At 58.1% G+C, this 26,971-nt stretch overlaps 1 protein-coding gene across 3 annotated transcripts in view; it reads right to left on the reverse strand.

Moving 5' to 3' along the window:
* DSCAML1 (DS cell adhesion molecule like 1) overlaps positions 1–26,971 on the reverse strand; it is a 95,779-nt gene that overhangs the window by 13,136 nt on the left and 55,672 nt on the right. For 2 of the 3 annotated variants that reach the window (XM_065651957.1, XM_065651956.1), the window contains exons 4-12: positions 12,901–13,047; positions 11,353–11,631; positions 10,243–10,518; positions 9,480–9,776; positions 7,798–8,070; positions 4,369–4,647; positions 3,980–4,099; positions 3,683–3,859; positions 191–390 (exon numbers count right to left, since the gene is read on the reverse strand). In XM_065651957.1, the coding sequence (XP_065508029.1) occupies positions 191–390; positions 3,683–3,859; positions 3,980–4,099; positions 4,369–4,647; positions 7,798–8,070; positions 9,480–9,776; positions 10,243–10,518; positions 11,353–11,631; positions 12,901–13,047 (2,048 nt within the window). Of the gene's footprint in view, positions 1–190; positions 391–3,682; positions 3,860–3,979; positions 4,100–4,368; positions 4,648–7,797; positions 8,071–9,479; positions 9,777–10,242; positions 10,519–11,352; positions 11,632–12,900; positions 13,048–26,971 lie in introns of those variants that run through there. The other variant, XM_065651958.1, reaches the window with a different exon arrangement.

Raw genomic sequence — 26,971 nt, forward strand, 5'->3', positions numbered from 1 at the left:
ATCGGTGCGGCTGGCTCCCCGCACCAGGGCAGCACTAACTCTTAGGCTGGTTGTAAAAGCCCAGGCGCTGGCCAGGTGCTTCGCCTGGCTGCACCAAGCTCTGTGACACCCACCGGGGACCACTGACCCGTGCCACCTGTCCCCTCCATCACCTGAGCAAGAGGTGGGCGCACAACCCCCGGCCCCTCACCTTGAGGGTGGAGATGACCTCGTCGCCGTTGTCCTTGGTGGCGATGGCGTAGCGCATGTTGCGGTCGGGGTCGATGACGGTGTCCCCCTTCTCCCAGCGGATGATGATGGGCCGCTCGCCCCGGGCCGTGCAGTTCAGCTCCTTGGTCTGGCCCTTGATGGCGATGGTGGTGTTGGGGTGGGAGGTGATCATGGCCGGGACTGCGGGGAGGGGGGACACGCGTGAGCCCGGGGGACAGCTCGGTGTCACCTGCGGCTGCCCGGCCCCGGCACAGCCCGCAGACCCCGCCGGGGAGGGGACGGATGCGGGTCTCACCGAGAGGCTGGGCAGCCCGAAGCGGAACCGTCTCGCTGCATTATACAGCTCAGGATCGTAAAATAATGAAGCAGATAAATTTTATAATGCATAGCATTACACCGGGGTAGACAATAAAACGTGAAAGACAAATAACCAAGTGCACGCTATAATGAAGAGAAAGCCTCCAGTCTGAGACGTGCGGGTATGAATTATTGACTAAGGTTTTACACTCCCGAGGATGAGAGGAAGAATGTTTTCCATCACGGATTTGCATAATTCACTCGTATAAACCTGGGCAGAATATAGAGTGCGATTTCACATCAGCAAGGCCACTTTGCATTGCAGATATCAGAGATAATATATATATTTTTTAATCACGGGCACCCCAATATGCAAACGAGGCTGGTGGGGAGGCCGCAGGCTGCCCAACCAGGCTGCAGCACCCAGTGCGGGCACGTCCCTGGCACAGCGGGTGCGGCACAGCCGGTGACGGCTCTCAGGACCATACGTGAATCCCTGTTGCTGCTGGTTAGTGCCACAGCCCCGGCACACAGCTGCCGCCCCCCAGCTGGGTGCTTGGGCACCGCCACGCGGAAACGGGCTGGGGGGCGAGGGCAGCCTGGGTAAGCAAAAAAAAAATGCAATGCATAAACAAACAGCAGTGCTGAGTCCCGCAGTAATGTATGATAATGACAATCCGCAAAGGCAACACACACTGTTATAATGGGACACAAGAGGCTCTAATGAGCTACGACTTCTCGGCTTTCTGTGGCAATGTAATTCAATTAGCAGCTCAGGAAAGCTTTCCTCCCGAGCTGCCCGTGTGTGTGGGGTGCAGGGCAGGTGCCCGGCGGCTGGGACAGAGCTACCTCACTGGGCTCCTGCCATGACAATCACAGAATCATTTTGGTTGGAAAAACCCTCAAGATCATCAAGTCCAACCGTCAACCCACCCCTGGCACTGCCCCACGTCCCTGAGAACCTCGTCTCCATGTGTCCAGCCCCTCTAGGGATGGTGACTCCAGCACTGCCCTGGGCAGCCTGTTCCAATGCCCCACAGCCCTTGGGGGAAGAAATTGCTCCCAAGGTCCAACCTCAACCTCCCCTGGTGGAACTTGAGGCCGCTTCCTCTCGATCTATCTCTTGCTATCGCTGGCCACCAAGAGGCCACCCTGCAGGTTTTGGCGGGGGGACACCTGGTGCTGCTTCCTTGCTCGCAGCCCCGGTTCAGCCCGGGCTGTGGCAGCCCCCGAGGCGCCACCCCTGCCCGCGAGCAGCAGCCCCGGGAGAGGAGCTCCGTTTCAGGCTCTGCTTCGCTGAAATGCACTTATTGATGTTTGATTAAAAGCAGCTCCTTGGATGTAAACATATCAACTCCTCTCAATTGCCGGGGTCCCAGGAGAGCGACAAGCAGCCCAGGGCGGGGGAAGCAGCAAAAGAAACCCAAAGAAAACCCCAACAACCAGCCGTGCAGACGGCACAGACCAGGGTGCACAAGCAGCATCTCTTGCACACTGGTACCCGATGCCCACCCTGCAGCAGTCCTGCCACTTGCAGAGGGACAGAACACCTGGCACCGGCCACTGGAGCCTTCCCAGGCACAGGGACATCAGGAACGCTGCGTCCTGCCCATCAGAGCATCGGCCAGAGCCCAGGTCCGCTGTGCAGGCAGGTTTCCTCTAGGAGAGCCTGGCCTCCAATGCTTTCTGCACCCACGTGTCCCCCCTGTGCTCTCCCCGCGCCCACGGGCTTGTTAACACGGCCAGACAAGGGCTGGTGCTGCTTGCTGGGCAGAGATAAGGCTGGCGACAAAGGGAGATGTCGGCATCCCACACCGGGCTGGGGCACTCGCCGCTCCGCAGCCCGCCGGTGACAACTGAACGAGAACGGTGACAAGGGCTGTGCCTGCCTCCCGCGCCCCCCTCTTTCTTGTTTGGAGCCGGCTCTGTGATGTTAATTTGATTGCACCCATTCCAGCTTCCTTTCTACACTGATTAGCTGAGTTTCACCTGAAGCATGAGATTAATTCAAATTGCATGGAAGCAATCAGTTATGCTGTCGTCGTACAGCAGTGAACTTCCAAACACGTCTGTCCCCGCGCCGTGCGGACCGCTGCCCCTCTGCCCGGAGCCCATCGCCGCGGCGTCGGGGCAGGGGACGCGCCAGGGCTGCTCCCCTCTCCCCGCTGACCCAGCGCGCTCTGTCTGCGCTCTGATTAACTTTCATTTAACTCTGTCCGCAGTGGCCTGACTTTCAAGGAAAGCCAGCGCTGATCTCACTTTAATTGGCCTGACATTTCACTAAACAAACAAAATATCCAAAAATGAAACAAAACAAAGAGCCCCATATAATGCTTAATGGGCTGTGGCGCCTCATCTACCTATTCATCCAAACCTTTTCAAAGGCTGTGAGGTCTCCAGAAAATGGAAAAGCACACGCATAATAAGGTTATGTGCTATTCAAGTCAGCAAGCAGCCTGTCCTGGGATGCAATTACAGCAGATAGCGGGGACAAGGCAGCGGCGGCGGCTCCCAGACTTCGGCACGCTCGCTCGGGATTAATCGCCTCGACTTTGTACCTGCGCCTTATTGAAGTGCGCCGTTTGAAGTCCCTCGTTTCCATTCATCAGTCGGCGGGATAAATTAAACAGCTGACAGGGAGGGGAGCAGAAAGCCAGGAAAGCAGAGGTGGGGCGGGGAGAGGCCCCGAGAGAAACGCCAGCCGATGGCAGCAGACGGGGACGGCAGGCAGCGAGGGGCTGCCCGAGCCACGGCCGCTCTCTCCTTGCCTCATCCTGCACAGAGCTGGTCCGCACTCAGCTCTGGTGACACGCGGGAGCAAACGTGATGGGGCTGGTCCCCCCTCCGCCACCTTCTTTTTGAGGTTTGAACGCTCACGGCAGCAACAATCCAAACAAATAAAGAGGAGCTGGAGATTATGTATTCTGCTGATAGCAACGGGAGAGGAATCCAATAATAAGCGCAGTTCAAACACGGTGTCTAACAACGCTTCCCGGCCCTTCCCTGTCAAATTAGCCCAGCTATTTCTTTTCCTCCTGCACGATGTAGATTGATCGCTGGGTTTTATTAAGGACAAAGCGTGTTTAATAGCAGAAGGGAAGCGGGTCCCTGGAGGAGGGGAATCGATGCCCTCCCCGTGCACTGCTGGCGGGGATGCGCGGTCCCAGCTACTTACTCTTCACGGTGAGGAACATGGACTTGCTGATGTCGGTGCCCACGCCGTTGCTGGCCTGGCAGAGGTAGTAGCCGATGTCCTCCTCCAGCACGTGGCGGATGAGCAGCGAGCTGTTGGGCAGGATCTGGATGCGGCCCGTCAGCGGGATGGGGTGGTACTGCTGGGGGTTGCCGCTCCCTGGCAGGGGACACGGGGACACCGAGCTCAGCCCGGGCAGAGCAGAGCTGGGGGGGCTCAGTGCTGGGGCAGCCGTGCAAAGGGGGTGCTCCCACCCGCCCGGAGGACCCCGTGTCTCACCTTTGGCGTGTTTCCACATGACTTTTGGAGGGGGGTATCCATCAACGGAGCAATTCAGCACCCCAGCTTTGCCATAAATGCCATCTTGGTTGTTGGGTTGGACCACAAAACGAGGAGGCACTGAGTAATTTGAGAGGAAAGATGGACAGTGTAAGAAAAACCCCACCGGCTCCTTGCAACCCCTCCCTGCCTGCGGGACTGTGGCTGCTCAGGCTCAGCCCCGTGTCCCAACCTCCCCGCCTGCTTCTGCACCACTCCTGTGGCCGCGCAACAACGCTGTCCCCCTCCGGCCTTGTCACTTTGCTCTGCTCTCTGCTGTCACTGTCCCACCTCCCCAGCCCAAGGTGGTGACAGCACTGGGGACCGGCTGGTCCCCCCGCAGCACTCACCCCGCACGATGAGCTGCCGCTCCCGGCTGACCGTGGCAGCGTCGTTGCTGGCGATGCAGGTGTAGTTGCCGTTGTGCTTGAGGGAGACGCTGGAGATCTGCAGGGAGCTCATGAACTCCTTGCTCTCGATGGTGACCCCGGAGCCGGAGAGGATGACGTGGCCGTCCTTCCTCCAGGTGATGTGGATGGGCATGTCCCCGGAGGACACCACGCAGGGGATGTAGAGGAGCTGCCCGATGGAGGCTGGCGGGAACTCGAAGGGCTGGATCAGCGGCGGGACTGCGGAGGGGAGAGGCAGAGGATGCTGGAGAACCTTCCTCCCATGGGGACGGGCCACTGTGGGGCTCGGGGGAGACGCTGCCCCAGGAGGAGAAGCATCCCAGGTTCAGTGCCCAGAAACTGAGGCTTTTGTTCCTCCCAGGAACGCGGCCAGGGAGAGTGGAAGGTGCTGCTGAGAAGAAGACAGTGGGAAGATGTCTCCACCTCACAGGGCCACCATGCTAAGAACAGGACGGAGAGACGCCGACCTGCTGAGCACAACGAGCCCTGCCCTGGGGAAAGCCCCAGCCAACCCCTCCACGCCGGCCGAAATTCCACCTCAGCATTTATCTGCTCGCAGAAAAGCAATTATTAGATGGATGCTTTTCTTAAAGGCACTGGATTCAGAACCAGCCATTATCTTTCTGATAACTTAATTAGGCAACCGCAGCATCTCTGGCAATGTGGGAGGGGGGAAGAAAGCGGAGAGAGGGAGACAATTAGCTTAACAAGGCTCAGCACCTGGTAGATGAGCTCCTCTTTCCGCAGCCTCCATAATTAAATTAGTGGGCTGCCAATTGTCCCCTCGGCAGAAATAAGCTGCCCTCTCGTACAGGCGCAGGAGCGGGTCCCCGCGCCCCCACGCACGCCCCTGGGCTCCCATCTCCAGCCCATGGCCCAGGTCTCTGTCCCTCCACCCGGCCGCAGTCCGGCCAAGCAGAGCAGTGGGCAAGCGGGGGGCTACCAGCTGACCCCCCGGGCTGTAGGATGCCGCAGACAGTGCGGGCAGGGCTGACCTGCCCCTTCACAGGCTACAGCAACACGGCTCGAGCTGCCGGAGCCATGGAGCCAGCGCTGCCTCTTTTCCATAATTAATGAATAATTAATTGCAAATGCACTGCAGTCTATTGCAGAGCAGGGCTGGGCGTGTGGATCCGTGCCTCTCCAAATACGCCCTGCCAGCTGCTCCCAAGCCGCCAGGAGCAGGACAGGATCCTCAAGAGAAGAGCTCTCCTGCCCGAGCTCCCGCAGCCCGAGCATGCAGCTCGCTCCTTCCCCGTTCACGTCCCGCTGCAACTCCCCTGCTGCCAGCGCTCCTCCAGACCCGCAGCTCAGGGCTGGGGCAGCCCAGTGACCAGCCCCTGCCCTCCCGTGGGGTGAAGCATCGCCCCGACGGTGCCCTGGCACTGCAGCACCCACAGCTGGTGTCAGCACCCCAAATTGCCGTGCCAGAGCCCCGGGACAGCACCAAACCCACACATGACTAATGAAAACCCTACAAGACGCCTGCAGCAGTAAGGAGCCATCGGGGCACCTTGGAGCAGGCTGGGGGCTCAGATCACGCTGCCGGGAAAGGGGGAGGTTTGAAGCTGGGACCTGGGGGACCTGAGGTCCAAAACCAGGCACCTCTCGACACAGGGCGGGGAGCGTGGCTGGGGCGAGGGCTCGCGAGCGGGACGGGAGGCTGCCCGCACACCCCGCAACGGCGCTGGAGCTGTAAAGCTTTTACTGCCACCTGCGCGGAAAGGACCCGCATAACTCACCGGTGGCACTTCATGTGGTCGCCAGGCACTTGTGGCAATAAACGCTTTACGGTGCTGCACGTCACCCTGTGCTCCTCGCTGCGCAGTTATATTTATTCACTCTGTGGAGCTGGTTCTATCTTCTAGGGCCTTTGCAATGCTCTTCCAAGGGCTTTTCTCTGATGCTGGAGCACGTAAGGAAGCCAGCGAGCGGGGCCGGTGTAAATCTCCAGCAGCTGCGCTGAGCGGGATGAAGACGTCTGGCCGCAGCAGAGCGGCGTGCTGCCGGCCCGCACCGCGCTTCCACAGAATCATTTTGGTTGGAAAAGACCTCTAAGATCATTGAGTCCAACCATTAACACGACACTGTCGTGTCCATCGCTAAACCATGTCCCTAAGAACCTCATCTACAGGTCTTACAGCTGCTCGCCTTCCTCAGCCCGTCACCAGCCGCTAATCAAGGCAGTAAATTCTGGCTTGGAAGCGTTCCCTAGCAGTAGCGTCCCAGAATACACAGATCCTCGGCTGAATGCCAGCACCCTGCATCCTCCGACAGCACCTCCCAGCGACCGACGACAAGTGAATCCCACTATTTAACCTCACGCACACACATCCCTAGAGATGTTCTCACCACGGCAGCCCTGCCTGTCCCGTTCGGTCCAGAACAAGAGCAGCATCTCCTCAGCTCTGGCCTGTGTCCAGGCCCCGGGGCTCCCACGGGGATGGGGATTTTGTACAGGGTGAGGAAAGCAGGGGCTGGCCGTGCCCTGCACCGCGGACCCGAGGGGAGAGCATTGCTCCCGCGCTGCCCTTGGGCAGGTTGTTTCCCTTCGCAAAGCCTCGAGGAGAGCATTAGCTAATCAACTGGGAGCATCTCTAATCAGCTTCATGCGCTCTCTTGCTAACCTGATTCCTAATAAGAAAATGGTGGATGGAAAAGGAGGGAGGGAGGGGGATCAGAGTAAAATCCAGCCCATAAATACCCTGCTGGGTGAGACAGAGAGAGAGAATTGGCCAGCTCCTTCCCCAGCGCGGCGGTGTTTGTCTAAATGATTTACTGCCAACGCCAAGCTGGCGACGGGCAGAGCCGACCCGACAACTCTGAGGACAGGAGATAGGGGAGCACCGCACACCGGCGGCACAATCTCAGCCACTCACTGGGAGGGAACGCATCCGGCTCAATTCATTAGGACTGATAGCTCCCTCAATGGGGCTGAATAATTGATGGCCCCAAGAAGCTTTTAAGATGTTCTGTGCGCTTGGAAGACCGAGAGTATTATTTTTTTAAAAGCTAACACACACAGAAAAACATCAGTGAAGGTGATCCGAGCAAAGGTTAGATGTTTTAATACGCTATGTTTACACCATATATCCTTGCTCCGTGGCTTGTACCGGGAAATGGATACGGTGTGGCTCGGGGCAGTCGCACAGGCAGGACCAGGGAGCTGCTCCGCAGGAGCCGAGGCAGCTCCCGAGGGCTGTGGTTTCGGGAGCTGAGCTCCCGTCAGCACAGGGTTTGTGGAGTACAGCCACCACCAGCCCACAGAGTCCCCTGTGTGACACTTCTCTGCCTCTGTCCTGCAGCAGAGACGTCCCCAGCGTGACCTGGACAGCCTCTGGCGCAGGGACAGCCTCTCCAGCCGCTTACCTTTCACGGTGACGTGGACGCTCTGGCTGATGGAGAGCTGGGGCTGGATCAGCACACTGCACAGATACTCCCCTTCATCCATGCCTTTCTGCACGTCCATCAGCTTGAGAGTCCCGTTCTCAAAGACCACTTGGCGGTGGTTATCGGGCAGCAGCAAAGAGTCCTTGTACCACTTGATGGAGTAATATGGGTACCCGATCACCCTGCAGTTGATGAAAGTGTCCCTACCCGCTACCGCCGTTATGTTCTTCATCGCTCGGATGCTCGGGGGACCTACATATGCAGGAGGAAGAAGAGGCAGGCTAGGTTAATTCCGAAGGGCAGTTTGGTTGCATGCAGATCTCCTGCTATTTGAGAGAGCTTCGCAGGCAAAGGAGGTAACCAGAAGAGTGGGGGCCAAGCCTGGTTTTGGGTGAGGAGCGGGCACGGGCTCCTCTGAGCACGTGTGGGGACAGCCGCTCATCGTTGCAACCTCCAGCGAGAGCTGGAGCAGCCACCGCTTTCTGGCTGGCTCAGGGACTGCGAGGCTGCTGCAGGTGAGCATGCCAACAAGAGGTTTAATGCATCAATAATTACGTTGTTCTCCCGGCCACTACATAAAACAGGAATCTAATCTAAAGATTAACTCTATGTTGACTCCTCGTCCCTGGGGCATAGCAAGGTAACAACTTAACGGACACTCAGGAAAAGCTGATGGACGGTGTTTCTCATACTGGGACATGTTTAGAAGAGGAGCACGAAAAAAGAAATTGGCGTCTGGCTCTGTAACCATCTTTTGGGTTTGTGTGAGGGACTTGCTCCATTCCAGGGAAAAAAAACCCCAAACAAATCTTATCTAGTAACAGCCCGTCAAGAGCTGAGAGAAAGGGAGAAGGGAGGCAAGGGAACGTCCTCATTGAAAACCCTGCTCTGGCTTCTCACAGCTGAGGGATGAACTTGCTCCAAATTTAGCAGCAAAATTCAGGCTCTCCTGGGATCCCAGCCAAAAAGCCACTAGATCCATTTCAAACCTGAGACACAAACACAGCCCTTCAACCCTCTTTCTCCATAGACAAATAAATGCTACCTCGTCTCTGCCTCGCTCCCACCTGTAAGCCTGGAAGCTTTAATTGGTGATTATGAATGGGCAGGGGCTCACACCGTACCCTGTGCTGAGAGCGCTCCCCGTACCGCGCCGAGCAACACGCTCCCGCCATAATAACACGGTGATTAACGCGGCCATGGCTTTTAGCAGACAAAGAAAACACAGACATGACAAATCAAAGCTCATTTTCCACAATTTCACGTGCTGCCTCATCATCGTTTCTCATGCAGATCCCTGCGCCAGCGGGCGCCTTCGCTGCCGGGGGCGGTGGGGAGAGCGGGGGGTGGGATGCTCCTGTGCCCACCACCTTCTCCGTGCCGGGGGTCCCTGGGGAGGTGTTTGCTGACCCTTCTGCCTGTGCAAAGCCAAACTCCAGCCCTCCAAGGCTGCAGGACTGCTTTGCACCTCGTTAAACTCCCTGCTTTTAATGAGGGGAGAAGCAGGGAAGGAGCTCAGGGAATGGGCTCAGGGCAGCCAGGGAGACCCACGGGCTGGGAAGAAGATGGGGGAGGCAAGGAGGAGCGGTCGGCCGAGGAACAGAACAAAACCAAAAGCCCAGTACAAGTTCCTATTCTGATATTTAAAAGTAGACAGGCACCTCTTACGTTTATTCGCGCTTGGTATTCGGCGCTGCCCACCGAGTTCCGCGCCGTGCAGCGGTAGACGCCGCCGTCCTTGATCTGCGGGCCCGTGACGTTCATGTGGCTGACGGTGGTGCCGTCTGACATGGTGTACTGGTTGGTGCGGTGCCCGCTGTCCCGCGCGATGGGCTCATCGTCCAGCGCCCAGGTGACGGTCGGCGGGGGGGCCCCCTTGGCGGCACACATCAGGGAGAACTGCTCCCCGGGGTTGACCACCTTCTCGCTGAAGGAGGAGACGATGCGGGGGGTCCCATCTGGGGGGCACCCGGGGGAAGGGGGGTCAGGGGGCGGCAGCCACAGGCAGCAGCAGTCACCCGCTGGCGGGGGGCGCAGAGCTCCTGTGGGGGGTGGGAGCCGCGGCACAGCATCCCTGGGAGATGCTGAGAGGGGGCGAGGGGCCGTGCTGGTCCATACGGCCGTTGGCTCAAGGGGACACCAGCCTCGGCGGTGCCCATCCCTTGCCCAAACATCTGGAGTGGGGAGAGGTCACCAAGGGCTGGGGATGGGCAAGTCAACCCTTCCTGTGGTCGTTCCCATCCCGGCCGTGCTGGGTCCCTGAGCTGCTCGCAGACGGCACAGCCTGCTGAGCGGGCTGGGAGCAGCCTGGCCCCAGGAGCCCCCACCCTGCTGGGTCTTGCTGCCCTCCAGCCATGCACAAAGCGTCCCGGTGCCCCCAGAGAGGGGCAGATGAAAGCCCCCACCCCCAGGAAGCCAGCTCACCCTCCAGCGTGATGATGGAGAAGTCCTGTGCCGTCTGGGACCTGCGGGTGGCAAAGCACTGGTAGGCGCCCGAGTGGCTCTTCTGGGCGGCCGTGATGAGGAGGGTCTCGTTGCTGATGCCACGGATGGAGATGTAGTCATCCACCGCCACCAGGTCCGTGTTGCGGTACCAGCGGATGACGTACTCAGGGGACCCGCTGAGGGCACAAGAGAGGATGACGGTGCTGCCGATGCCCGTTTTGAGCTTCTTTGGTGTGAGGGTCACACGCAGAGGGTCTGTGCGAGAAAGGGCGAGAGTGGGCGAGGCGTTGGCGGTGCTGGGCAGCGTGGCGGGAGGCGGCTCATCGTTATTGTGCCCCTCTGCTCTCCCTGCCCTGGAAGTGCCAGCCAGACTATGTGTAAAATGCAATAAGGCAGGTGGCCTCCCCACCCGCCCTGCTGACAGCCCCTGCTTTTCACACCAGCCCCGGGGCGCTGGCAGAGCAGGCACGGGCGGGGAGGTGGTAGATGGCTGGAAGAAGACGTGGCGGGTGTGACGGGGACAGCACTGAGCTGGGGACGTGCCACGGCAGCTGGCAGCAGGTTCGGTGTGCTCGCCACGCAGCTGCTCCAGGTAAGGCATGGTGCACGGCGGCCCCGGTACCTCCAGCATCCCGGTAACAGCAGAAACCCCCAGGAATGAAGCACATAATAAATCCTCAGCCTGCCCAGATGGTATTTACTGTTTGGCTGGAGTTTATTTTATGTAGATCAACAAAACAAAGCACAGAGGCGCCTAACATAAAAGTGACGTCGCCATCCAGCAATTTACATCCCCCGGTGTTGCTCTGACTTTTCCCGAGGCCGCTCTCCCTGCCCTGACTGAAGCGGTAAATCAGGGAACGGTTGCAGATGCAGCGTGACAAACCTCCTGCACGCACCCGGAGCACATCGGACACGCTGCGGCGCACGACGGCGGCTTCCAGTGTGCCACGCTGAATACAGGGCTTGTATTTTATACGGCTGTATAAAACCGTTAAGGCTTTATATTCATAAAAGCTTCCTATTTAAGAAGACAGCAGGACAGAGGCGTCCCCACCACCACGTCCCGCTCCCCCCGCCGGCTCTCACCTATGACCGTGAGGGTCCCTGTGACCTCTGCGGAGCCGAAGGTGTTGGTGACCTCGCAGATGTAGGTCCCGCTGTCCTCCACGCGCAGGTCACTGATGGTCAGGCCCGTGATGCGCTTGGTCCAGCGGCTGTCAGCGGGGAGCGGGCGCCCGTCCTTGATCCAGCGCACGGCCGGGTTGGGGTAGCCCGAGGCGATGCAGGGCAGCTCCACCGGCCGGCCCGTCCTCACCTCCCGCGACTGGAAGCTGTCTAGCATGGTGGGGATGGACTCCGCCGGGTCTGCGTTGGGAGAGGAAACAGGGTCGCCCGGTGAAGAGGACACGGCCAGGCTTCTCCCCACGGGGACAGCAGGAGAGCCCCTGGCACGGGGACACGGGCACCACCGTGCCCCCTCGGCATCAGCACCACTGCCTTCCCCTGCGAGATGGTGACTCTGCCAGTCAGGAACATGGGACAACAGCCACATCCTCCGCTGGGCATGGGGACAGCGGCTTGTCCCAGCCGGGACAGCCAGCACGGCCCTTGGTGGCCGGAGCAGCAGGCTCGTGGGGGCTGCGAGGGACAACACATCTCACTAACTGATGGGATGCACAAACTCAGCGCCGGAGGAATTACTCAAGGTGACACCTAATTGGTGCAAAATACACAAATTCTGTGGCACATTCCAAAATTTACAAGCAAAGGGGCCCATCAGGCAGCTGGGAAAGGAGAAAATTAATCACCAAGTCTCAGGCGTGAAATTAAATTCCAGGGGAAAGAAACCTCTTTCATTACTCCCAAGCAGAAGTAAAATGCTGTGACGTGTAAATAATGACAGCGGCCAGGAGGGGACTGGGCCAGATCAAATGCACGTGGAGAGGGGACGATACACCCGGCGGGTGGGACACGGGGCCCTCGGGTCTCTAAAAGGCTGGGGCAAGGTCGGGCAAGCCCCAGCCTGGCTGTCCCTGACCCCTTCCCTGCCCTCTGCGGGGCTCATACGAGCAGTTAACGTGGGCGCCACAGCCCGCGAGGACAGAAAAAGCATATGGCAGAGAGCTGAGCGGGGGGAGCGGCGCCGTGGCTGCAAGTCAAGCGAACTCCCTCCCGAGCAGAGTAATTTGGGCAGCGAGTGGAGCCGGCAGCGCCCCGAGACACCCGGCACTCCGGACTGCACTGCCTGCGCCGCAGTATCGCTTGCATCTTCGTCACATCGCGTCAGGCTGCTCACATCGCCGGCTGTCACATCGCATCGCCTCGCACCCCGTCGCCCTCTCGCTCGGGGTGCCGCGCCGCGCCGCCGCTCGTCGGGGCCGCCACTGGGGGGGCTGTGCGCTCCGGGGTACACGTGAGGCAGCACGAACCCCCTGTGCACCCCAACGGGACCTCCGACCCCTCATCTGGGGTGTCCCCTCGCCGCGGGGATGGGAGGAAGAGCTGCCATTGCTTCCTCCTGCATCCCGGGAAAACGGGCATCGCCGAGGGCGGGCAGGGGCAGGCAGGCCGGGTGGACACCCCCACGGACAGGGGCTCCCCCTTGCCAGCATCGCCGGCAGCCGCGTCGCTCACCTGAGACCGAGAGCCGGGCTCCATTGCTCTGCCGCGTCTCCCCGCTGTACTTGTGCTTGGTGATACACCTGTAGGTGGACAAGGCATCTTCCTTCTGCACGTCCGATATGTACAAACCTCCGTAAGAAGTAATAAAAAACCTATTTTCTGGAGACAAAAGGGAGGAGAAGGGTGAGCGAGCCAGCCCTGAACCAGCACCTCATCTCCCAGGCTCTCAGCACGCAGGTCAGGCAGAGCTCCTCATTCTGGGCAGGCAAAGCGGGGCTCTGGCTTCACCGCGCGGCTGACGTTTCAGGCAGGCTGGTGACATCGAGACAAAGTGGTTAAGGAGCAGAGCTCGCCATAGCAGCCTCGTGTGTGCAACAGCGGCACGCGGCCGTGCAAGAGCAGCACGTGGGCCGGTGGTGGCACCATCCTGCGGCGATCACAGCCCTGGGCACACAGAGGGGCTCGGGGTGTTCTCACACGCACCTCAGCACCCTGGGACCCAGATTCGGGGGGTTCAGACAACCTGTGAGCGGCACGATGCTCCACCTGCACGATGCTCCGCCGCACCGCCACGTCGCCGCGTGCTGCATAGCAATGCGGCAATTAAAAGTGAATCCGTCCTGCTGAGTTAATAATTAGCTTAACTTACTTAGAAGCATGTGAAAACAAATAAGGGCTTGAGCTGCTAGTAGAGCCCTGGGAGGAGGATGGCGGGAGAGCAGGAAGGGCAGCGCAGCCCCGGGCGTTGCAGCGCTCCGGCCAGCGGGATTTGGAGCCCGGCACACACCAGCAAACGTGGGGAAAGAAGTGCTTGTCCCTCACGAAGCCAGCCTGACCGCCAGAATTCATCAAGAATACCAACAGTAATTAACACGTATAGGAAGCCTGCACTGTGGCACAACTCGGTGGCTGCGTGGAGCGCAGGGTAAGCAGAGGCACTGGAGACAAGCTCCCCTGCCCACCTGAAAATCCCCTTTACGCTGCCCCACTGCGAACAGCGACCGCAGCCTTTGAGCCCCACTCCTGTGGGGCCCTGGGGCTCGTTCCAGCACCAGGCAGCACGGAGCCTCAATGGGACAGGGTGGTCCATCTGCTCGGCCGCCAGCCAAAGCACCCCCTGCCAAACACAGCAAACGCGGAGAAGCAGAAGGTAATTAGTAGAGCTGAACGCTCCGAGTTGAAACCTTTAAGCCCAGCCTTTAAATCAGCAACGGCTGCAAATGGCTCCTTCAAGTCCCGCGCCATGGTTGGCAAACCAGGACCTAGCTGCTGAGGAGAATCAGCTGTTTTTCCTTCCGGCGCCTTTTAGAAGCACTGGGGTATTCTCAGTTTAGGGGGAAGAAAGTGCCAAGGTGGAAGCCGTAGGAGCAGGAGAAACACAGGCAGAATCGGGGAAGGAAAGGCACCGGCTCCGGAGCAGCCCGGCTGCCCGCGCCGGGGCTAGGGCTGCAGAAGCCTCTCCCTGCAAGGATCTGAGGTGACAGACGGGCAGAAAACAGGGCTCCTGGCCCAGGGCCCCGGAGCACATCCCGGCACCAGCCCCGCTGACGGCAGCCCCGCGCTCTGCTGGCACTGCCCCGCTCCAGCTGCAGCTTAGATGTGACTCTAATTGCTTGATATGAGAGCATTAGGGACCCTGAACAGCACAGAAATAGCCATCCTAATAACACGTGAAGCTGGCTGCTTCATGGAGGAGCCGCGTCTCCATCCCGGCTTGGAGGGCTCGGGGGCTCCCCAGCCAAAACCTCTGGCACGGTTTTGCCTCCACACTACGGCACGGCAACACCAGCGCAGCAGCACACGCTGCACCAGTATGTGACTGGGAGCAGATGCGCAGCGGCAGGAGAGTCTCGCTCCGCACCAGCGATCGGAGGCACCGCGGGATCCGTACAATCCCCCGCCAGAGGGGAGGGGGAGCAGTCCCGCCAGCGCAACTGGAATAACATGCAAATCAAACATTAATTTTTCATCTCCCATCAAACCAGTAAGCGGAGAACATTGGCTTGCACTGGAGTTTGAGGTGGGGGAGCCGGTTTCCATGGCAACGGGGGGGCTGTATTTTCCAAAGTGCTCGGCAGCCCCAAGCGGCCCCCGCTCCGCACACGGCCGCGCGCGGTTCAGCGCTGCAGACGCCGCGCTCCTCTGGAAACAAAGCCTCGCAAGGCTGTGCAGCGGGGGGAGGCATCTGCCCCCTTGCAAGCCACAGCTTTAAAGATGCCATTACACTAAACGTAAGGTCTATAACCTGACAACACAGCTTCCATATTTTTTTTTCAAAAAGGGACAAGTAACTCCGTCGAGGAGCATTACACTGGTTCAAGGGAGAGATGCAGGGCAATAATTGATGTAAACGGCTCCGACAGAGACCTCACCAAAGTGACTTATTGCTGAGTTTGCTAGCGAGATTAACGTTGAAGGTCGCCGAATAAAATCAGATCTTTCCGCCTGCCAGGAGGTGGAAAAGCTTTACGGGAAGCAGAGGATTAAGTACATCCGTGGCCAGACCGGAGGGATGTGCCTCTAATAACTCTTGCAGCCAGACCTGAGGCGCTGCCTCGGGAAATGCCTCAGCAAAGCCCCCGCGCCCACCCCGCAGGAGAGGAGAGGGCGGCCAGCCCCGCCAGCCGCCGGGAACGGCACGAGGGCGAGAGGGGGTCTCACACGGCAAACAGCAGGAGGGGCTCTCAATACCTGTGCGTGCACACACGCAGACGTGTTTGCTATGACCAAAATCCTCTCCTGCATCCCACTGCCTGTGGTGGCCATGAAACTCCAGCATCAGTCCCAAGGGCCTTCCAATTTCAAGAGAAAAATTACAGTCGATATAGGTTACCAGCTACTCTCTATCCAATATAGATTTATAAAAACAATGGGGTCAGGGCTTCGGGAGAGAGCACATTTTATAGTTCATAAGACTAATGAGATAACTTTCCCTTGGTACTCCGGGGCCACTATTTCCTTACACAGTCTATTTTAACTGCTGGAGAATCAATAGGTGCCAGCATTTATGAATTAGCCGTACTTGGAGCATAAGCATCCCAAGGCATTCCGGACAAATCCAATAACTGTTTGGTGCTATTTCTGGCCACGTTTAAAGTGACAAACGTCTCCCCAGGGGGAAGACACGGAGGGGGAAGCCCCAAAGAACAAAGCTTGTGCTTTTCCGCCGCTGCTGTAACGGCACTTTGCTGCTGCGGCTGCTGTTCCAGGATGCGTCTGCCCGGCACGGGGCTCGCCCGGGGAAGAGGAGCCTCCCCGGGGTGGGTCAGCAAAGCCAGCCAGCAGGGAAACTCCTGCCCATCCCACGGCACAGCGCGGCATGGCACGGCACCGCTTGGCCCATCTCTCTGCCAGCTCCCCAAAACACAGCGCCCAGCCGGGGTAGGGGACAAGGGACAGGTCGGGGGGCTGGCAGGCGGTGGCCGTGCACCAGAGCTGCCTTTCATCTCCGCAGGCTGAGCCCAGCTCCGTGCCACGGCCAACGCCAAAAGCACAGGGGGCCTGGACTGGGCACCGAGATGAAAGCTCCATCCACCCTGGAGATGTGAAAGAGGAACCGCAGCTCGAGCCCGATGCAAATTTCCTAAGAGCCGCGTGATATCTGTCAGATTTCTGTACATGTTTGCCCGCAGCGGGGGGCCCAGGGGAGGCGTACGGCAGCTACCGCTCCCTTTCGAAGGCGGCACGTCGCTGCCGCGCACCCACCTTGAAGCCTTGTGGGCATCTGTAACACACCCGACACCCGCTCGGCACCCTGTCCGGCTCTGCACCAAAGGGCTCCCTCCCTCCTCCTGGCTCCAGGAGCAGCAGCATTCACCGCAGAGAGCACTGTGCCCCTGCGGGCACCGCAGGCTTGGCTGGGAGCATCCTGCAGACCCGGAGATGCAGACACCAAGGCAGCCCCCAGCCCCGTCCCGGCGCAGGCAGGAGCGCAGGCAGGAGCGCAGGCAGGCACCGGCACTGGCACCGGCACTGGCACTGGCACCGGCACTGGCACCGGCACTGGCACCGGCACCGGCACTGGCACCGGCACAGGCACGTCTGCTGCCTGCGGAGCCAGGGACAGGGACACAGCTGCGGAGGGGGGAATTCGGGGAGTCGTGACGGGCTTTCCGCCTCCCCTCCTTAATCTCCTTTATAAGCACGGCTCCATCTCCTCCCGTTACAGGATTAACACCCGTCTCTCATTCTCCTCTTGCAACAAGATTTTATTTCTAATTACGCTGTAATAAAACCAGGCGCGCTCCCAGGGCTTCTTCCAAATGACTTGTCGACACTCGGGGAGATTGGATCCTACGCGGGCCCGGTGCCGCTGCCTGACAGTCATTAGGCATGCATGAGGGAGAGGTTTTAAGAATGGAATTGCATTTAAATGGCTTTTCTGAGAGGGAGAGATGAAACAAAAAAAAGAGAGAGAGAAGCAGAAAGCAGGAAAGGTTTAAAACGAGGATGTCATTGTCACCCCCTTGTCGCACTGCTGCCCGGCGGCCGCGGCGCCAGGTCCCCGGTGTCGGGCAGGGACGAATCTCTGGCCCCGCGGATCAGCCGGGGATGGGACCCGCTCTCCGCTCACTCACCCCGTGCACGCAGAGCTGCCGGGCAGCAGCGGATCCTCTGCCGCCGAATTGGCTCGAAAGGCTTCACAGAATTACCTGCAGAAGCTCAGCTGCCTGGTGACAAGCCAACAAACACCAAAGGAAATGCAGCAGGGGTTTTCTGAGCATCAAGCTCGGCTCTGAGCACCAAATTTATGTCCCGGAGAGAGCCAATGGCACCGCGGTGAACAAACACCCTCTGCAAAGAACGGCAGAGAGGGCTCCGGGCTGCGGCATCACCCAGGGGCGCCAAGGGATCTGCTGCAGCGGTGACCAGGTTTACGGGCACAAACAGCCTCCGGAGCAAGGGATTTTCCTGGCAGGCCTTAGGAAGACGCACACCGAAACCAACAGGGGATCGGTATGATCAGATATCGGCACTGGCAACGCCGGCGTGCACGCTGCGCCGAGCGCCGGGAGCACCACGGCCAGAACCAGCCCGGCCAGACCTCGCGGCTCTCGCCAGCTGCTCAGGTGCAAACCCCGCTGCAAAAAATTAATCACCAGCTGCATGACAAATAGCTTCCGACGAAGCAGGGGAAGTTAATTGCTCACGGACACGCGAATCGCAGGGAGCGAAAAGTCGGTGAATAAATTAGCGCCTTCACACGGAATCGGTCAGGTGGGAAGCACCTTGTGAAAGCTCCCGCGCTGTGCCCCTGCTCTCCCCCGCCTCCAGAACGCGAAATCTCCCGAAATCTTACAGTGCACCTCACAGTTAGCCTCTCTGTTGCTTTACTCTCGGTGCAATGTCTTTACTGTCTGCATTTCTCTCTCTCCAGGCACCAAAGGCATATAAGAATTTTCAGTTTTGTGCACGGGAAGCTTTTTGGAAGGGAAAGCAAAAGGCTGCGTTTAGAGCTGTGAACACAATCCAGGTAGGAGTTTAAGGAAATCACAAGCATGAATTCCATTTCACCTGAGCGAATGGAAGACGTTGCTCTTCCTGCCGTACTTCGTGTTTCCACCGCGCTCTGAGCAGTGGCTCCAAGTGTTCTTGCCTCACTCACAGTTTGCTGCTACCTGGACACAGTTTCCCAGATGAAGGCTCGCAAGTCGGCAAAATTGGGAGAAGACGTTAAGAAAGATCTCGGAAGCAAGGTGTCCTGCTGGGCCGGTAGCAGCTATTACATCAAGAGTCATTACTGACCAAAGGGCCAGTCTTGCAACTCATTTCCACAGGAGTAAATCCAGAGTTACGCTGCCCACAGAACTGATCCGCAGGGGCATAACCGAGAGCAGGTTTTAATCCACCTCGGAGCCACCCGAGCTCTTTGCGGGCTCAAATAAGAGCCCGACTTGCACCACAAAAGCGCCGAGGGTTTGGGGACAGTTCCCTGTGTTTGCGCACATCACGTTGACAGTGACTTTTACCGAAACGCACCAAGGAGCAGGAATTCCTGGGGGGGGCAGCTCTGTGGCCAGACCCAGGGCTTGCCCCCTCCCCAGCACCAGCCACGCTGGCACCATCGAAGAAGGAGGAGGAATTAATCTCCTGAGGTGGTCCAGAGCCGCCTAATACCAGCAGAAAATTACAGAACAGGATGAAGAGCATTACAAAATGAATAGGAGGGGACTAGAGATTTCCATGGCTAATCCTGTTAACGAGACAATTTCTTATCAAACTCATTATGTGGCAGAAAGCGGAGGGGAGGGAGGGCTGGGGAGGGTGGAAGGCGATGCCAGGCAAAAGGCATCCCCGGGCACACGGGACGCACGACCCTGCGCCTCCATCGCGCGCATCGCCTTAGTGACGATTGTATTTCTATTTCCAAGGAGAGCTAAACATTACTGGAGTGACATTTACCACCAAATAGTGCCGTCTGCTTCAGATGTATTACCAGTCCTCTCCCAGTGCGGAGCTGCAGCAGGTCGAGATTACGGCAGGCATAAAATATATAAAATCCATCGAGATAACATTCATTTCAAAAAAATGATTTTTCTAGTGTAATTTTTTTTTTAACCTCCTATTACGACGAGCCTCGTTTTCCAGGAGGAAGCAAAACGAAAGGCTTCAGTCCGCAGGTTGAATGCGTGTCTGCCTTTGCAGTGGCTTTGGAGTGGACGGGGGGCTCGGGGGGGCTCTGGCCGCTGCTCCCTGCCCAGCGGCCCCTCCGTGCTGCGATCCCTCCCGTTCAGCTCCGCGAGAGCAAAGCAGAGCGATGGTTCCCGAAACATGACAGCACGGTCCCCACCGGCCCCCGAGAATCGCAGGGGCTTCGCTGCCACTTTGTGCACAACGCTTAATTTTTTTTTTTTTTTTTTTTTAATTTGCTATTTAAAAAAACGCGGAACTAGTCAGATTTCATGCTAATGAGAAGAGAATCTGGATTGAGGACTGTGCAAAAATTTGCATCTCAAAGAGGAAAACAGGAAGTCACCGAGAAAGGAAAATCCAGCGCCGAGGTAGCGTGTATGGCCATAATTAGGCTAATGCTGCCTCTGTTCTGTCAGCTCATTTCCATCAGCCCCAGGGTAAGGGGGACAGGAGGCTCCTTCCCCACCCTCGCCGCGGCACCGCGATGGTTTCCCAGCCGCGGCACGAGGGATGAGGATGGGGAGGGAGGGCTGGCGAGTGAGGATGCGCAACCGGGGAGGCTCCTCCAACGGCACCGCCAGCGCCGCGGGCGCCCGTGCCCACCCCAAGGCAGGAAATACCGCAGCACCCTGGTGTGATCGCAACCGTGACCTCCCCCGAACACCCCCCGAGGTGCCCCCGGCCCAGCCTGGCCAGCCCAAGGTCACGGTGAACACGCGGCTCTGCCGGCCACAAACACGGCACCGGCTCCCGCGGCGGCACGGAACGAGCAATCCTTGTCCCCCCTTTTGAGAGGGGCTAATTCGCAGTCTATCATCAAATTTTCCCTGATTTCTTTAATTGGGTTTTGTTGCCGCTGTAGACATCACCGTACAAACAATTTTGAATAGCTCTAACCAAGACATTTGCTCATAAAAATCCATCACAAACGCTGAGAATGACATAAATGGAAAATGCCTAATGAAAACAAAGGGGAAAACAACAGGTACTTCAGTCCTTTGCCATCCATCAAGAACCTCGGGTTATTAAAAATACGGGAGGGTAAAAACCCCCTCACATCTGCAATCAAATCTCAAGAAATCTTGAAAAGACAAATACCCGCATAGGAGGAAATTCTTTGCCCTCACTTCAGTCTGCAGGAGTTTCGCCGTAATTATGATAAGAGTAAGGCTGCTGGATAACACGAGAATTATTTTCCCCACTTACATTGTCAAATGATCATTTTGCCCTGCAGTGAAATCTCAATAATTATAACGCTGAACCATGAAAGAACAAAGAAATAAAAAAAGCCGTGTTTTCTTCCAGGGAGGAGGGGGAGGGAGCAGAACCGCGATCGCAGGACTGGAAGTGCGTCCTTTCTCTAATTGTCTTTCTCAGGGCCGCGCATCTCTCATCCGAGCGGTGAGAAACCCTCGACTGCCGTTCTCCGAGGTTCGAGCAGCCGGGGGAGCCCCCCGAGACCCCGTCAGATGGGGGGGATTGTGCGGATGGGAGCGGGCACCGCCGCGCCCCATGTGGAGCAGGTTCCCCACCGAAAACGGGGCTGTTTGGGAGGAGGAGGATGACGCCCGGCTCCACGGCATCGCCCATCAGCCCCCCGAGCCCTTGCGCCCATTGCAACACCCACCGCTCCTCCGCGGGGAAAGCAAGGGGAAATCACAGAGAAAGGGGACAGAAAAATCGGGGGGGGGCTAAGGGAGGAGGACAAGAAAAACAAGACGACAGAACGCTTGCTCCACAGCCCTCGGCTAAATTACGAACCGGTTTACTGAGGTGGAAAGCTGCAGTGAGCTGAGGGGGAATATGTGGAAACCATCTGCAGATTTAAAAATAATCTATTTTACGATCACCCTCGAACATATTCTTTTGCAGAAACCAAATAGGATTTGTTGTTGTTGTTTTGTGCAAACTGTTAGGGAAAAATTACTAGAAACATGCAGGGGGTTTTGCCTTCTTCAGTACTGAGAGGCTAAATATGCCCTTCCTTATGTTTAGAATAGTAACAGTCATCTTAAAATTAACTCGGGCTGCATCAGAGCTTGAAAACAGTTGCAATTCAGAGCCTGCAGAAAGCAGGACAAACCTGCATTGGGTATCTCACGCTTCGAGCTGACAGATGTCTTCCTACATACAGTAAATATAGGTCGTCTTTTCCTACCCAGAGAACTGTAGATCTTAATTAACCAGGCCACTAGCAGCATATGTAATGATTTTTTGCAGCTTGCTAAGCAAACCTTCCCGCGCTGAGGCGGGGGGAAGCGGGGACGCGCGCGGGAGGGACCGTCTCCTCCCGACCCCGCTCCCTCGCCCCGCAAACCTCGCGCCGCGGCCCCGGCCGTTATTTCGCGCTCCAAAATCTGCCTAACGAGACCAGGAGGGCGCGGAGCCACGCGTCGCCCTGACCGCCGAGCACAGCCCGCAGCTTCGCCCCAGCCTAGCCCAAAGCTCGGCTTTACCCACGCCAGCCAGAGGGGGTTATTAGGCTTTGCCGACTAAACCGTGCTTCCTCCTTGTAAACCACTTCTGGATTAAATTATCTGCAGGCTCAAGGAGCCAAAGACAAACGAGCTAATGGAATTCACGCTGCATGACGATGCCGTCGTGCCGAGCGCTCGGCGGAGGGGCAGCGGGGCTGGGACGGCGAGGGGGCGGCAGCACCCATCGCTCCCGGTGACAGGTCCCTACGAGACGGCACCGGTGTGTGCCGAGGAGCAGAGCCCGGGCTCCAGCCCTCCTGCTCAGGAGGAGGGGAAACCCCAGGTGAAGGTTTACAGGACGGCAGCCGCGCGACTCCTGAGCCAGGGCACGAGCGAGCACCCAGCCTTCGCGCTGCTCTTCGCATGGACGATGCTCTGAATCTGACGGCTGGTCTCTAAAAACGCCTGGAATCAGAGAGCGGAGCCCAAGCACGCAGCCGGGATCCTCTTCTAGACTATTTCTACAGAAACACTCGGCAGCGCAAGAATAGCATGAATAGATCTGTTTGCAAAAGCCAAAATGTTGATGTTCCAGGAAAGAGAGTGAGAAGCTTCTGAGACCCTCTGGGGAAAGTCTGGAGGCCAGAAAGCTCCCCCTGCCACATGGAAAACTGCAAGAGAGCTACAAATTGCTGCCCTGCACCAGGCTTAAATAGATCTTGCAAAAGCCAAGCCCTTCTTTTGATCTGAAGAGAAAAACCGAAAGGCTCGCTAGAGGAACTCCTGTGGCCTGAAAGTCAAGAGTGAAGTGGAATGATTCCGCGCTGCCATTCACCGCCACGGTCCCACGTGTCCACGCAGACACGCGTGGTACATCCACTCCACCCCTCCCTGCTCCGCACCACGGGCAAAAAACCAGTGAATGCCACTCGAACAAAGAGCAGAACTTCCTCCCCGCTCATTAGCGCTGGAAAAGCAACAGAAAAAAAATCCCCAGGACATAACCTCCTCTTCAGCTCTGAAGTCCGAACGGCTGGAGAGGGTGGTTGCGTTTTTAATTTGCATTTCACCTCGCTCAAAGAGTTGGTCTGTGTGTTTTTATTAAGAAGGCACTGATACGAGCCCATGCCAATGAAGGCGCCTCCAAAACCACCCCCATTTTAGTGCTGAAAAGGCTCAGAGAGCAACTGGGGAGCTGTACGCGTTCACAGGGGGAAACAACCCTCGCGTTGCGTTAGCGTTACTCCTCCCAACAGAGACACGGCACAAATTCACTAAAAAGCAGCATCTTTGCCACGTGCGGGGGCTGTGGCAATGGCAGCATGGCTGGGAGGAGGAGCAGCCCCCTCCTGCACCGTACAAAATCCGCCACATCTTATCAATAACTATTGAGACAAGGCAAATGTATGTTGACCTAGTTAGAGGTCCAAGAACAAAACCAGCACGGTGGCTTCGTTTAACACCCTGACAGTCCTGACGGAGACGGGCCTGTTTGGGTGCTGTGGGGCCTCAGCATTGACACCTGCACCCCGTGAGCACCAGCAGCACCCAAACTCCGCGGGTCAGAGGCGGCAGCACAAGAAACGTGTGTCGCTGCTCGCAGCGCCTGCACCAGCTCTTGCCGCGGACCCCAGGGAAGGAGCCTGCACACCAATGCGTGAGCCCGGTGCCAGGGGAGCCTGGAACAACGCTGGTACCTGCTCATCCAGCAGAATTGTTGTACGGGTTTGGCATCTGGACCAGGAACTGCTGCTGCGCCCAGCAGAGCAGGCTGTCTTGGAGCAGAGGTGCCGGCGTTGCAAATCGGCACAGCAGGAGTGAGCTGCATCCGAGCTGCAAGCGTGCTCCTTCGCTGTGAACAAGGATGAGAGCATGCTACCCGGGCTGCCTGTCACTGTTATTATTGTCAGCATATTTAGCCGCTCTCACAAGGTAGTGGCTTTCACAAAGAAATGCACTTGAGCGCTGGGGGGCTGCGCGCTCCCTCGCCCTGCAAGCGGAGACTCTCTTCTCCAAGCAGAAAGGCCACTGGCTGCTCCCAAACTACCCAAGGGTGTCAGGAACACCGCACTGGGCTGGAGCGATGGTCCGTCTGCCCAGAGCTCTGCCCCAGCAGCTGCCGGGAGGGCACACGAGCCCGGGCAGTTCTGCAGTCCCGATCCCTCCCGCCTGCCCAGCATCCCCCATCACATCAGCGGTGTGAGTGGGGACAGCCCTGCCTGGTCTTTTCAGTAGCTGCTTATGGATCTGCTGCCCGGGGATGGATCTAATCCATCCCTCCTGCCCTGGCGATGGGATCTGTGTTCGCAAAGCGATTCACTCCTGGCACCGGGGAGCCACGCAGGATTTGGTGAGTAACCATATATACTTCAAAGACGGCAGGGAAATGGTCCAAATAGTTTCAAGTAGGATCACAAAAAATGGTTCAGGGCTGGAAGAATTAGTCAGATGTTGTGGGATGCAGCACAATCCCCGTGCTCGTCTACGAGTGGTGCCTCGGTCACCGCAGACATGGAGAAGAGAGATCCCGTGTCCTCCCGACAGCAGCACAACAGTATCCCCAGCCTGGAAACTCAACTTCGGCAAATTCAACCTTGAAAGAAGATGCTATTTCCTAGCAACAAATAATGAGATGCTGGGGCAGCTTATCAGGAGAGTGAGTGGACTCCACATGGCCCCAAGTCTTTAAATGAGACGAGATTTTGTTTGGTTTGTTTTCATCTCCGAGCTTGGACCCCATAATTCACCGGTGACTCCAGTGTGAGCTACTGTGTGTCACTCACCCGCACACGCACGGGGTTTTATCCAAGACCTGAGCTCATTCTGTCCCCATCCTGCCACCAATGTGCAGTGACATTCAGGATGAATCCCTCCATCTCGGGCACATGTCAAAGAGGTGTCCGCCCCAGAGCATCGCTCGGGGCCAGGGACATGGGGACAGCGTGGACGCTGGCATCCCCAGCCTGGGGGACACCTCCTGGGGCCCAGCCTCCTGCCCGAGGCTCCCCCTGCTCTGTACGGCCCAGTGGTGCCTTTAGAACGTCCGCTGTGCCAGGACAGCCCCAGGCCTCGGCGCCAGCTCCAGCGGGCACGGCTGGCCTCGTCCCAGCCCATGCCGGGAAGCCACCGCGGCTGGGTCAGCTCACCCCAGAAGGGCAGGCGAGAAGGGAGCTGTGGATGTGGGGACGCAAAGGCACAGCGCGTGGTGCCAGCTGGAGGGTCCCTCCCTGGATGGGACGCAGCATCCAGCCTCACGCATACAGCTCCGAAGGTGACAGACCACAGGGCACCGCCCCCAAAGGGCTCGGTGACAGACCACGGGACGCCCCCAAGTGCAGCCCTCCTGTCCGGGGCAGCGAGCACATCTGCATCCCTCCCCAGCCTGGGAACGCTTGCCCTTCTCCCCTGGTCCACCCCGGTCCCGCTGCCCCTGCGGCGCTGCAGCCAGATCTCGCCCCCAAAAAGCCTTTCCAGACTGACAGGGTACAAATTATTCCTCCCTTTCAGCTGCTGTACAAGCCTGGCTGGCCACCCCTCAGCAGCTGCTGCCTCACATGCCGCTGAGCTGACGCTGCAAGGGTGGGCAGAGGGCGGGGGGTGGTTTTGGGAGCAAGGAGGGGCGAGCACAGCATCGTCTGCTGCCACGCAAGGAGGCTCATCGCCCACGAGGGACAAGGAAGGCAACACAAGCGCGGTTTGCACGAGCGGCGGAGCAGAGCCGTGCGCTGTCGGGCAGGACGAGCACACTTGCACTGCAAAACGCAGAGCTCCCCGGGGAAGGGCAGGGAGGGCGGCGCGGGACAGGGCAGTGATGCTCCTCGCTGACACGCATTAGCGGGTGCACAAGCAGGGCCGGCACCCGGCCAATTCACAAACGTTCTACTCATAAAAACACTGCAAAGTTCACGCGCATTCACTAATTACTCAACCTGCTCCTCTGTCAGGTGAATAACAAGGGGAAAAAAAATAAGCAATTTGTTCAAAAGCTTGAAGAGACATTCACTGAAGGCGTTACTGCAGCGCTCTGCTCCGCACATGGAAACCGGAGCCGGTGTGTCCCGCACTGCCGGACAGGGCATCCCCGTTTTGTACGGAGCTTGGGCCACAACCCACAGCTCGCCCTGCGCTGGAGGGGTCCGGGTGTTCAGCCACAGCCCCCTCGCTGCTCCCAGCAAGGGATGGGACATGAGGAAGCACAAAACTACCCTCTCCCAGCTCCTTTTGAGGAGTGTATGTCATACATTACAGCCACAGCAAAACCCCATACAGGACACTGAACATTAAACCCCTCTGGCGGATCCCATGGCAAAAGGCAACTCGACTGCTTTTCAGATCTAATTAACGTGCCTGCCCCTAACCGGCTCCATCCTGATGCCCGCATGAGGAGAGGTGCAGGAGGCGATGGGTCTGCACCGAGGAGCTGCTGCCTCCCCAGAGCGCTCAGCAGCCCAGCCAGGCCCTGCTCGCTGCAGCGCTGCTAATTACCGCAGCACTTCCAAAGGCAGGAATAATTAAAGCACCTTCCCTTTCCCCGGAGAGTGAGAGCAAGGGCCTTAGCGGGTGGCACAGGGAAGGGAAACCATTTCCCAACCTCCTCTGCTTTCCTCCCGAGCTGCCCTGGCAGCAGGCAGAGCGTGCTGCTCAGGAGCACCCGCGGGGCTGATTTTGTCAGCACGCACCAAAAGAGGAGAGAAGGAGCAAGAGAAAAGGAGCTGGCACGAGAGGGCTGGATGGGAAATCTCTGGAGTTTTGGTTGAAGAGGCACTGAGGAGCTGGCACACCTCCTCCTGAGCCATTTCATCCAGGGAATTATGTCCTTCACACACTAATCATTCTAAAAGAAAAGCATCACAGACTGGCAAGCCCCAGCCTCGGGGTGGGTGCAAGGACAGGGCCAGCAAGAGAGAGCTCTGTGGCCACCAAGAGCCCCAGGGCCACCGCGCAGGTCTCTGCCAACACCAACTTTCAGTCACGGGCTCTGCAACTCCAGCAAAGTTACCGACAAGTGTTACAGCATCTCCAGAGCAGCAAAC

Source organism: Caloenas nicobarica, chromosome 26 (assembly GCF_036013445.1).
Source record: "Caloenas nicobarica isolate bCalNic1 chromosome 26, bCalNic1.hap1, whole genome shotgun sequence".
NCBI classification, from domain to species: domain Eukaryota; kingdom Metazoa; phylum Chordata; class Aves; order Columbiformes; family Columbidae; genus Caloenas; species Caloenas nicobarica.